At 40.4% G+C, this 13,047-nt stretch overlaps 1 protein-coding gene and 1 non-coding gene across 3 annotated transcripts in view; one reads left to right on the forward strand and one right to left on the reverse strand.

Annotated features, from left to right (window-relative positions):
- Positions 1-12,820, forward strand: part of LOC126175185 (beta-1,4-glucuronyltransferase 1-like) — a 52,250-nt gene extending 39,430 nt beyond the window's left edge. Inside the window, exon 3 of one of the 2 annotated variants that reach the window (XM_049921779.1) lies at positions 11,902-12,820. In XM_049921779.1, coding sequence (XP_049777736.1) covers positions 11,902-12,111 — 210 coding nt within the window. In that variant the 3' untranslated portion in view covers positions 12,112-12,820. The remainder of the gene's footprint in view (positions 1-11,901) is intronic. The other variant, XM_049921780.1, reaches the window with a different exon arrangement.
- Positions 4,018-4,092, reverse strand: Trnas-uga (transfer RNA serine (anticodon UGA)). Its single transcript has one exon. It is a non-coding gene; the product is annotated as a tRNA-Ser (tRNA).
- Positions 12,821-13,047: the final 227 nt, after the last annotated feature.

Here is a 13,047-nt window from a genome sequence, read left to right on the forward strand (position 1 = left end):
TATCATACAAAGACAGCATGTTCCAGAAGTAAGATGTGCATAACGACATTATGTTGATTCTTTTGTAATGTGCTGCTGCTTTCATTCAGTATGAGACAATGAATGGATAACTGCATGAGTATTCATTTCAGTGTATCAAGTGTTATAATCTTTTTACCAACCATAAAGCTGACACGTTGAGATGCAGACACACACTGAGATTTTGGCCAGATCCTTCGTCAGACAAGAAAGAAACACACACACACACATTCACCAGCAGGCACACCTCACACACACGAATGCTATATCCGGCCACTCTGGCCAGACTTGTCTGTCTACAGAGAGCAGTTGTGTGTGTGTGGAGGTGTGCCTGCTTGCGTGAATGTGTGTATGTTTTCCTCTCTTTCTGAATAATGCTTTGGCTGAAAGCTCAGGGTATAACAGTCTTTTTGTTGTGCTTGTGTGCAAATCAACATGTCATTTTTATGGTGTGTAGCACTGTATCCTTTTCATAATATTGTTGACATTCCAACCTGGAATTTCCATTGTTTGACAATTTAAATTGGTTAGAGAAAATTAAAGTTGGTGTTTTTACAAAGTGAAGTACATATTGGCAATGACAAGTGTAAAAAAAAAAGCTACACATTTCCACTGCCAACTTAATCATAAAATCTCGTATGTACTGACCTCAGCCTTTTTAGTTTTCTGATGCAGGAGCTCTCAAATACATCTTTAAAATTTTTGCTTTGTGCAAAAGTTGCATTAATGGGAAAATTGTCTCTATTTTGATTATTATGTCATTTACGTTAAGTGAGTGGTCTCTAAACTTTTTGAAGTACCTTCACCATATTGTGAGCAATAAGCTGACTTTGGCTACTTTTCACAAAATGCAATAAGAATAAAATTTTATGTCATACCAAGGTAATACAACAGCTTTTTCTTAATCATGTTTGTGACTGTAAATAATTACTTATGCCAGATTTGTTCCTTTTCTTTCTCACATGATAGTGCTTAAAAGCTGCAGTGTATACTATTTATTCTATGAGAAATAAGTTAAACTCTTGTTTGATTAATTATTCTGTCTGGCTGTGGGTGATGATATATTTACAGTACGCCTAAAATAAATTGTTAGTTGAAATCTTGAAATTGTTTCTCCCATCAAACTACATACAAACTGTCCCTCATTTCCAGTGAACCACAACAAAAAATACACAATTTCTTTGACTATTGCCGATTACATTTGGCAACAACACAAGCTGTCCACATTAGCAGTTAATTGCCTGTGTGACTCAATCTTAACCCTTTGAGCCCATTAGTTTCTGCCACAACTACATCTACATCTACATACATACATACTCCGCAATCCACCATACGGTGTTTGGCGGAGGGTACCTCGTACCACAACTAGCATCTTCTCTTCCTGTTCCACTCCCAAATAGAACAAGGGAAAAATGACTGCCTATATGCCTCTGTACAAGTCCTAATCTCTCTTATCTTATCTTTGTAGTCTTTCCGCGAAATATAAGTTGGCGACAGTAAAACTGTATTGCAGTGAGCCTCAAATGCTGGTTCTCTAAATTTCCTCAGCAGCGATTCATGAAAAGAACGCCTCCTTTCCTCCAGAGACTCCCACCCGAGTTCCTGAAGCATTTCCGTAACACTCGCATGATGATCAAACCTACCAGTAACAAATCTAGCAGCCCGCCTCTGAATTGCTTCTATGTCCTCCCTCAATCCGACCTGATAGGGATCCCAAACGCTCGAGCAGTACTCAAGAATAAGTCATATTAGTGTTTTATAAGCGGTCTCCTTTACAGATGAACCACATCTTCCCAAAATTCTACCAACGAAGACGACTATCCACCTTCCCCACAACTGCCATTGCATGCTTGTCCCACTTCATATCGCTCTGCAATGTTACGCACAAATATTTAATCGACGTGACTGGGTCAAGCGCTACACTACTAATGGAGTATTCAAACATTACGGGATTCTTTTTCCTCTTCATTTGCATTAATTTACATTTATCTATATTTAGAGTTAGCTGCCATTCTTTACACCAATCACAAATCCTGTCCAAGTTATCTTGTATCCTCCTACAGTCACTCAATGACGACACCTTCCCGTACACCACAGCATCATCAGCAAACTGCCGCACATTGCTATCCACTCTGTCCAAACGATCATTTATATAGATAGAAAACAACAGCGGACCTACCACACTTCTCTGGGGCACTCCAAATGATACCCTCACCTCCGATGAACACTCACCATTGAGGACAACATACTGGGCTCTATTACCTAAGAAGTCTTCGAGCCACTCACATATTTGGGAACCAATCCCGTATGCTCGTATCTTAGTTAGGAGTCTGCAGTGGGGCACCGAGTCAAACGCTTTCCGGAAGTCAAGGAATATGGCATCCGTCTGATACCCTTCATCCATGGTTTGCAAGAAATCATGTGAAAAAAGGGCGAGTTGCGTTTCTCAGGAGCGATGCTTTCTAAAGCCGTGCTGATGCATGGACAGCAACTCACCATTTTATTAATTTAGTTTTGAGGTACCAGTGCCTTTAGCATGAAACACCGATTCTGCAAAAGCCCTGAATCATGGCTCTCATAGCATCAGAGGTTTCAGGCTAAAGGCATTGGTACTTCAAAACAAAATTAATAAAATGGTATGTTGCGACAGAAATCACTGGGGATCAAAGGGTCAACCAAGGCAAACTGACAAGCATTGTGGAAAGACTGTAGTGTTATATACCACACATTAACTAACAGGTAATGCTAGTTAGATTGTAGTTGCACATTTTGGTATGTGTCATGTGACTGTGTGGTATATCCTGTACAGTCTGTCAGGAACTAAAGTAACACACTGTTTGTACACTATATTGGTCCAAGTATTTTTTTCTATTAATGTGTGAGTTCATCATTATAATCATTATCTTCCTCTTCTTCTTCTTCTTCAAAAATATATGTCCATGTTTTCTAATGTCATCTACCTTCCATTTGATAATCATCTGGACCTATTCTTATGTCTTGGAATAGAACAAATAACTACTTTGCTTTATTTGCCATCCATTTACTTGGCAACATATCCCATCCTTTTCTAGTTATGTTGACTACAGCTATAATTACTTCTTCCACACCTTTGTGTTCCCTGATATATATGCTTGTTTTCTTGTCTTACTTAATAATTCCCAACATGCATATCTCCGTTCCTTAATGAGCAGCCTCCAGTTTATCAATAATCTTGTCTCACAATCATATACCAAAACTGGTAACACATACTGATTCTAACTTTCAGGCACATTTGAACTCTCACTTCAAGAACTTTGGTTTGGTTACAAAAAGGATTCCAGACCATTTTTGCTCTTCTGCTTATTTCTTTTGCTGTTCCTTCAGTTGCCCTAAGTACAAACATTCAGGAATCAATTTTGTGACTTCATTGTCAATTTCTACTGTTTTCTTTTTAGTATGCTGATTACAGATTATTTTGCTCTTGTTATAATTGAGTTTGAGGACTAATAATGAGCTTCCTCTGTAATATTCTTCCTTTCGTTGTTGGAATTTGTCTGTACTAGAAGCAAACAGAACAGAGTCATCCACAAAATAAAGATGGTTGAGATATAATCCATTAACATGTATTTTTTCATTGTTTTTGCCATTTAAGAATCTAAAAATGTCTTCTCGGGCTGCTAAGAGTAGCACTGGTGATAATGAACCTACAACAGATGTCTGGAAAGTAAGGTTACAAGATTTTTTATACAAACACAAATGCATATATTTCAAAGAGACACACAGGAACAGTAGCATAGGTATTACATGATTTTTCCACATAATCTCCATTTAAGTTAGTGAATTATGTCAATCATGGGATGAGTTTGCTAATATCTGCGTCACAGACATCTCCCACCAACTCCTTAAACCACTTCCCCACTTTGATTTTCACCTCCTCATCATCAGCAAAGTGTTTTCCACCCACATATTTCTTCAACCTAGGAAACAAATAATATGAACCTTCCTGACAGATTAAAACTGTGTCCCGGACTGAGACTCGAACTCAGGACCTTTGCCTTTCACGGGCAAGTGCTCTACCGACTGAGCTACCCAAGCACCCGTCGGGTCGTGAGTCATCCTTGGGTAGCTCAATCAGTAGAGCACTTGGCTGTGAAAGGCGTAGGTCCGAGTTCGAGTCTTGGTTCAGCACACAGTTTTAATTTTCCAGGAAGTTTCGTATCAGTGCACACTCGACTGCAGAGGTATAATTTCATTCTGGAAACAAATGATAGTTGCTAGGTGTGAGATTGGGACTTGAGTGGGGTGGTGGAAAAAATTTCCTACCAAATGAGGTCAACAACTTATGTGGTCCTTAAGTGGAGTGCAGACTAACATTGTCATGAAGGATGCATTCCGAAACATGGGTACCATGACTTTTCGAGCTGTTTGCTGAGTTTTGAATTTTTTCGTTGAAGGGAAATGAGTGTGGCATCACTGCATTGATTGTCGCTTGTTCTCTGGGATATGATGGTAAATCGACATTTCATCACCCATCACTGTGGAGTCAAAAAAAAGTCACTCAGTCTCTTGCAAAATGATCAAGAAACTCTTACACAGCCTTGGCTCTGTAGATTTTGTGTTCTGCTGTAATCATCTTCAGAACCCATCGTGCACACAACTTGTGGTACCCTAATCAATCATTCATGATTTCATGAACAACGGTTCGAGAAATTTCAGGGCACAGTTAGTGCAGGTGATGAGTGGTCACACAGCGATTAGAATGAATATTCTCATCTAGGTTTTGCATTAGTTCATCAGCCACCATGGATGGGCGTCCACTTCTCTCTTCGTTGTGAATTTCTGTTTCCTGAAAGTGAAGTTCTGTTGCTGTGACGTAACCTCCTCCCCATACTCTGACATGACTTTGCAGCAATTTGTGGTGGCGCTGATGCCCTTGGCATTCAGGCAGCTCACAGTGCACACTTCACACTTGTCGGTGGATCCAGAATAGTGTTCATCTTTATCTGTCATCACACTGAGAGTTGCAATGCTACTGATGACCATGACCACGTATTCATTTCAGTGTACACTACCATATACTGTTAAAAACTCAGTTTCCTGGTAGAGGTATGGACCTTGCAGTTTTACTTTCTGGATATCCGTTGTATGTATCTGACTTCAATCTTCGAATTTCTCACTATCCTGATGAAGTCTAATGCAAGTTGTGACACTGATATATAAATTCTTCGGTATAGAGATGTGTAATTTTTTTTTAATGTGTTTTGTCTTTCCCCTTACATGTGAAGTAGAACAATTACAGCATTGTTTAAGATTTGGGGAATCATCTTCCTCTGATGGCATTCTGTAAAAATTCTCAGGTTTTCTCGAGGTGTTTGCTTTATCATGTGCTTTCAGGTGTTTAGCTTAGCTGTTGTTTCCATTCTTATGCACAATATTTCAATGAGTGAGTGGCTAAGTGGTCTTCTTCACATGCTGCAAGCAGCTATGAGTATTCACTGCCTGGACTCCACCCAGACTAATGTTACCTGAAAAATGGGCAGAACCTCAGGCTTGCCCTTGTTACTGATGTGGTGGCTTCTATTCAGATGCCTATGATTTATCTTAGGGTGTTTGGCACAAGAGAAATAGCATCACCTCACTTCGTATTTTTTCCTGTGCTGACTTGGTTTCTGTGTCATACACTACTGGCCATTGAAATTGCTACACCATGAAGATGACGTGCTACAGATGCGAATTTAACCGACACGAAGAAGATGCTGTTATATGCAAATGGTTAGCTTTTCAGAGCATTCACACGAGGTTGGCGCTGATGGCGAGTCCTACAACGTGCTGACATGAGAAAAGTTTCCAACCAATTTCCTCATACACAAACAGCAGTTGACCGGCGTTGCCTGGTGAAACGTTGTTGTGATGCCTCGTGTAAGGAGGAGAAATGCGTACCATCACATTTCCGACTTTGATAAAGATCAGATTATAGCCTATCGCGATTGCGGTTTATTGTATCGCGACATTGCTGCTCGCGTTGGTCGAGATCCAATGACTGTTAGCAGAATATGGAATTTGTGGCTTCAGGAGGGTAATAGGGACCGTTGTGCTGGATCCCAACAGCCTCGTATCACTAGCAGTCGAGATGACAGGCATCTTATCCTCATGGCTGTAACGGATTGTGCAGCCATGTCTCGATCCCTGAGTCAACAGATGGGGACGTTTGCAAGACAACAACCATCTGCACGAACAGTTTGACGACATTTGCAGCAGCATGGACTATCAGCTCAGAGACCATGGCTGCAGTTACCCTTGATGCTGCATCACAGACGGGAGCGCCTGCGATGGTGCACTCAACGATGAACCTGGGTGCACTAATGGCAAAATGTCATTTTTTTGGACGAATCCAGGTTCTGTTTACAGCATTATGATGGTTGCATCTGTGTTTGGCGACATCGCGGTGAACGCACATTGGAAGCGCGTATTTGTCATCCCCATACTGGCGCATCACCCGGCGTGATGGTATGGGGTGCCATTGGTTACCTGTCTTGGTCACCTCTTGTTTGCATTGACGGCACTTTGAACAGTGGATGTTACATTTCAGATGTTTTACGACCTGTGGCTCTACCCTTCATTCAATCCCTGCGAAAGCCTACATTTCAGCAGGATAATGCATGACCGCGTGTTGCAGGTCCTGTACGGACCTTTCTAGATACAGAAAATGTTTTACTGCTTCCCTGGTTAGCACATTCTCCAGATCTCTCACCAGTTGAAAACGTCTGGTCAACGGTGGCCGAGCAACTGGCTCGTCATAATATGCCAGTCACTACTCTTGATGAACTGTGGTATCGTGTTGAAGCTGCATGGGCAGCTGTACCTGTACACGCCATCCAAGCTCTGTTTGACTCAATGCCCAGGCGTATCAAGGCCACTATTATGGCTAGAGATGGTTGTTCTGGGTACTGATTGCTCAGGATCTATGCACCCAATTTGCGTGTAATGTTATCACATGTCAGTTCTAGTATAATATATTTATCCAATGACTACCCATTTATCATCTGCATTTGTTCTTGGTGTAGCAATTTTAATGGCCAGTAGTGTAGTTCCGGTAGCAGAAAGCTATTGGACCATCACAATATGTCATGTCTCAAAAACTGTAACATAGCTGTAATATAGATTAGTATTTTGGATCATAATTATGACTATCTGCTGACCTGAGATGAATTATTGTAGAGAAGATAATATTTGCAACATTGTTTCCAGAACCGATTATGGCCCTTTGGTTCTCAGTCAAGTGGAAGGACTGAATAGAGACTTCAAAAGATCTGTGACAAGCTAGCTGTGACTTCCTGGACATGCATCATAGGTTTGAGAACTGTTAGGTCATCCTAAATTGGTCATGTGCACTACACGTCAGAGGGTGTTCAGTTAACTGACAGTGTGAGGGATCCACACAAGGGTTCTTTTTTTCTTAGATTAGGTAACTCTCCATCATAATGATAGCTGTAGGAAACTCAAAAATATCAGTGTAAGATCAAAAGAAATGGCTGCCACAGGTGAGAATATTAAAATCCTAATGGTTAACTGCTGAAGCATTCACAAGGTAGTGCCAGAGTTTAACATGCTCATGAAAAGCAGTGAAGCTCACACAATACTAGGTACAGAAAGCTAGTTGAAATTGATAGCAGTGAGATTTTTGGAGAAAATTAAAGTGTATATCAAAAGGATAGGCAAATAGGGAATGGAGGTGGTATATTTGTTGCAGTAGACAAGAAACTCAAATCCACTGAGGTAGAAATTGAAACTACATATGAGGTTTTTTGGGCAAGATTCAGTATCAGGAGTGGACATAAAATGATAATTTGATCCTTCTGTCACCCACCAGACCCATCTCCTGATGTAACCAAAAACTTCAGAGAAAACGTCAGTTCTCTTGTACGCAAATTCCCTAATCTTACTGTAATAATTGGTGGAGACCTTAATCGTCCAAGAATCAACTGGGAAAATTACAGTGTAGTTAGTGGTAGACACGATAAGACATCCTGTGAAACTTTACTAAGTGTCTTCTCTGAAAACTACCTAAAACAGATTTTTAGGAACCCCTCTCATGATGGAAATACATTGAATGTCATGACAACTAATAGACCTGACCTCTTTGAGGATGCCCACATCGAAACTGGTATTGATGTGTTTGTGGCAATACTAGTTTCCAAAGTACAAAGAACAACTAAAACAAGCAGAAAGATGTACATGTTCAGTAAACTAGGTAAAAAATCAGTAGTGTCATATCTCGGTGAGGAACTTGAAACTTTTAGCACAGGGCAGGAGCATGTAGAGGAACTCAGGCTCAAGTTTAAAAGAATAATTGACTATGCACTGGGTAGATATTACCTGGTAGAACAGTTGATAATGGGAGGGAACCTCCATGATATACAGAAACTTCTAAAGAAACAGAGGTTACTGTGTAATAGGCATAAAACAAAGCTTAGGTCTGTAGGTAGAGAGGTGCTGAATGAAACGCGTTTGGCTGTCAACAGAGGAATGCATGATGTCTTCAGTATTATTATATTGTCAAGTGATCTTTCACAGAACCCAAACAAATTCTTGTCATATATAAAGGCTGTTAGTGGCACCAAAGTTAGTGTCCATTCCCTAGTGAATGAAACAGGAACTGAAATTGAGGATAGCAAAGCAAAAGCTGAAATGCTTAACTCCACATCAAACGTTCCTTTACAAAGGAAAACCCAGGAGAACTGCCCAGTTTAAGCCTCTTACCACTGAAAAGCTGAATGAGATAAGTATCAGCGTCAGTGGTGTTGAGAGACAGCTGAAACAGTTAAAATTGAACAAAACTCCATGGCCTGATGGAATCGCTGTTAGATTCTATACTGAATTTGTGGCAGAGTTAGCCCCTCTTCTAACTAAAATCTATTGTAGATCCCTTTAACAAAAAAATGTGCCCAGTTCTTGGAAAAAGGCACAGGTCACACTCATCTACAAGAAGGGTATTAGAAGTGGTCCATAAAACTACCATCCAATATCCTTGTCATCAATTTGTTGTAGAATCTTAGAACATATTCTGAGCTCATACATAATGAGGTATCTTGAACAGAATGACCTCCTCAGTGCTAGCTAGCATGGATTTCAAAAACATCGATCACATGAAATCCAACTTGCACTTTTCTCACATGACATACTGAAAGCTTTCGATCAAGGCAGTCAGGTAGATGCTGTATTTCTTTATTTCAAAATAGCATGTTATCTTGGATGAAAAGTAACTTTGGGTGTTGGGACACTTGCTGTTCATGTTGTGTATTAATAACCTTGCAGACAATGTTAATAGTAAAATCAGGCTTTTTACAGATGATGTAGTTATCTATAATGAACTTCTCTCTGAAAGAAGCTACATAAAAATTCAGTCGGATAATGATATGATTTCAAAGTGGTTCAGAGACTGGCAGTTTGCTTTAAATGTTCAAAAATGTAAAATTTTACACTTCACAAAACAAAAAAGAATGTACACTCATGCTCATAAAGTAAGGATAACTGCAGAATGTGGTGCCACACAATGTGGCACTACACAAAACTGGCACTAATAGCATAGGGAACACACACGACACAGGTCTGTAAGTCCACGGTATTGGTGATAAGTTGGGAAAACTGTCCCAAAACACGTGCTACAAAACGAAACTGTTTCCTGCGCATGTACCCTGACATCAAAATGGGATATGATCACCATGCACACGTACACAGGTCGCACAACGGGTTGGCATACTCTGGATCAGATGGTCGAGCAGCTGCTGGGGTATAGTTTCCCATCCTTACACCAGTGCCTGTCGGAGCTCCTGAAGTAATTTAGGGGTTTGAAGATGTGCAGCAATACGTTGACTGAGAGCATCCCAGACATGCTCAATGGAGTTTAGGTCTGGAGAACAGGCAGGCCACTCCACATGCCTCATATTTTCTGTTTCAAGGTACTCCTCCACGATGGCAGCTCAGTGGGGCTGTGCTTTATCATCCACCAGGAGGAAGGTGGGACCCACTGCACTCCTGAAAAGGTAGACATACTGGTGCAAAATGACATCCCGATACACCTGACCTCTTACAGTTCTCTGTCAAAGACATGCAGGGGTGTACGTGCTCCCATCATAATCTCACCCCACACCATCAAACCATGACCTCCATACAGGTCTCTTTCAAGAACATTAAGGGGTTGGTATCTGGTTCCTGGTTCACAGCAGATGAAAACCCAGGAAGAATCACTGTTCACACTATACCTGGACTCATCTGTGAACATAACCAGGGACCACTGTTCCAGTGACCATGTACTGTGTTCTTGACACCAGGCTTTACAGGCTCTCCTGTGACCAGGGGTCAGTAGAATGCACCTAACAGGTCTTTGGGCGAATAAACCACGTCTGTTCAGTCATCTGTAGACTGTGTGTCTGGAGACCACTGTTCCAGTGGCTGCGGTAAGGTTCCGAGCAAGGTTACCTACAGTACTCCATGGCTGTCTGTGGGCACTGATGGTTAGATATCGGTCTTCTTGTGGTGTTGTACTCTGTGGACGTTCTGTACTGTAGTGCCTGGACACATTTCCTTTCTGCTGGAATCGTTGCCATAATCCCGAGATCACACTTTGTGGCATATGGAGGGTCCTTGCTACGACCTGCTGTGTTTGACCAGGCTCCAGTTGCCCTAGTATTCTACCCCTCATAACGTCATCAATATGTGTTCTTTGAGCCATTTTCAACACACAGTCACCATTAACACATCTGAAAACATCTGCACATTTACTCGCTGCACCATACTCTGACATGCACCAACACACTTCTGTGTATGTGGAGTGCTGCCAGTGACACTGTGCGACGACCGCAGGTCAAATGCACCGTATGGTCATACGCCAAGGTGATTTAAACCCTCAAACCGCCCACCAGAGCATTGTTTCACCATGTACCAGCATTATCCTTAATTTATGAGCATGAGTTTAGTATCCTATGACTGTAATATCCTTGAGTCATTGTTGGAATTGGCCATTTCATACAAATTACCTGGGTGTAACACTTTGTAGGGTTATGAAATGAATCATGACATAGGTTCAGTCATGGATAAAGCTGGTAGTAGACTTCAGTTTGTTGGTAGAATACTGGGCAAGTGCAATCAGTCTACAAAGGAGATTCTTACAAATCACTCGTGCTATTAGTTCTAGAATACTGCTCAAGTGTGTGGGACCTGTACCAGATAGGACTAACAGCGGATGTTGAACTTATACAGAGAAGGGCAGCACAAATGGTCACAGGTTTGTTCAGTCCTTGGGAGAGTGTCTCAGAGATACTGAAGAAACTGAACTGTAAGACTCTTGAAGATATATATAAACTATCCCAAGAAAGTCTATTAACAAAGTTTCAAGAACCAGCTTTAAATGATTACTCTAGGAATATATTACAGCCCCCCTACACACCAGTCACATAGGGATCAGGAAGATAAGATTAGAATAATTACTGCATACAGAAGCATTCAAAGTGTCATTCTTCCAGTGCTCCATTTGTAAATGGAAGAGGAAGAAAAGTCTGACAATGAGATTCCATTGAAGATAACATGCTATGTCCTCCCTACCAATGGGATGTACCCTCTGCCATGCACATCATGGTGAGACTGAAGAAACATGGGATGTCATTTGTTTGGCATTATTATGCATGACAGCAGTATGTTTCAACTGAGAATATTTTGTAATTAATGACTTACTGTTTCTGAATATTGCACTGTGTGTGGAGAGAGAGAGAGAGAGAGAGAGAGAGAGAGAGAGTGAGGGGGAATCTGCATAAAAAGGAGGGCATGTATTGCAGATACGCTGTATTTATTGTATTATATACAGATTGAGTCCCTTTTTACTTCTGATGTTTTATGTACTGTTTACAGATGGCTGAAATGTGCCTGATGCAGTATAACTTCGTAATACTTGATGGTGCATTCCTCGTACACACTCCAGGTGTGAAACATCGTAAAGATATCAGTCCAAATCAGACTTTATGGAGAAAACCATATGAGTGGGAAAATATGAAGCGCTACAGGAACATTGCACAGACATTGCTGCAAAAATATACATCAAGGAGAAGCTGCAAAATCTGAACTGTTCATTTACTGATTTTGCTAAATGTATCCAAAATTTACACAGGAATGTGAGTAGGAAGCTCAGCTGGATATGACATATGTGGTATTGTTTTTCATTCTTGAAAACACTAGTATATTTTTATAATCAATATTCTTCCAGTATGATTGAAAATTCTGAAAACTTTTAGTGTTGGCTGTGAAACTTCAGTAATTATATTCATTTGTGTGGGTGTAAATGGACTGTAGTTGTGTTTTAGTCATTTCAACTCTTCCACAATGTGTGAAGACATTAAACATCTCCATACTATAAACAGATTTTACTGATTAGAGAAAACTGTTGCATTGGTGTGTCTATTTATTGTAATAGATCTGTTATTGTAATTTATTAACCACTTTTTATTGTGAAATTAAAAATAAAGAGAAATACTGAATAAAAAACTGAGCAAAAAAAGTTCTAATTCTCATCTACTCCTTTTCAAATATGAAGAGAACATTCTGGAAAGAGCCACAGTGTTGTATACTATTAATTGTACACTGTTGCATCAAACTGTCTATATGAGAGCCATGTAAGAGAGTCCTGGCAGCACTGGTAGCTGTTCGAGAAGATGCTTTTTGACCTCACAGGTTTTGAAAAACATCCTGGAACACTAGTCACTGTGCCTGGATTCATATTTTAGGATTATCTATGCTGGAGTTAATAAATGTTTCTGCTGACTCTCTGCTTGTTTGTTCTAGGAATGCAAATAAAGAGCTTCATATATTATATTTTTTAACTTTTATATTATTGGGTAATGGAGTGTATCTCATTTAAAAATTCCAGATTTCAGCCAACTTTAGCAAACTGACTATGATAAAAGAGCAGTCCTTGTTGATACATGATTTATCAGCACCTTAAATGTCCACCTTGGTAGCTGTGGGATCCCATTTTTGATTCCTGACCAGGTTGGGGATTTT

The sequence above is a fragment of the Schistocerca cancellata genome, chromosome 3 (genome assembly GCF_023864275.1).
Source record: "Schistocerca cancellata isolate TAMUIC-IGC-003103 chromosome 3, iqSchCanc2.1, whole genome shotgun sequence".
Classification (NCBI taxonomy): Eukaryota; Metazoa; Arthropoda; class Insecta; order Orthoptera; family Acrididae; genus Schistocerca; species Schistocerca cancellata.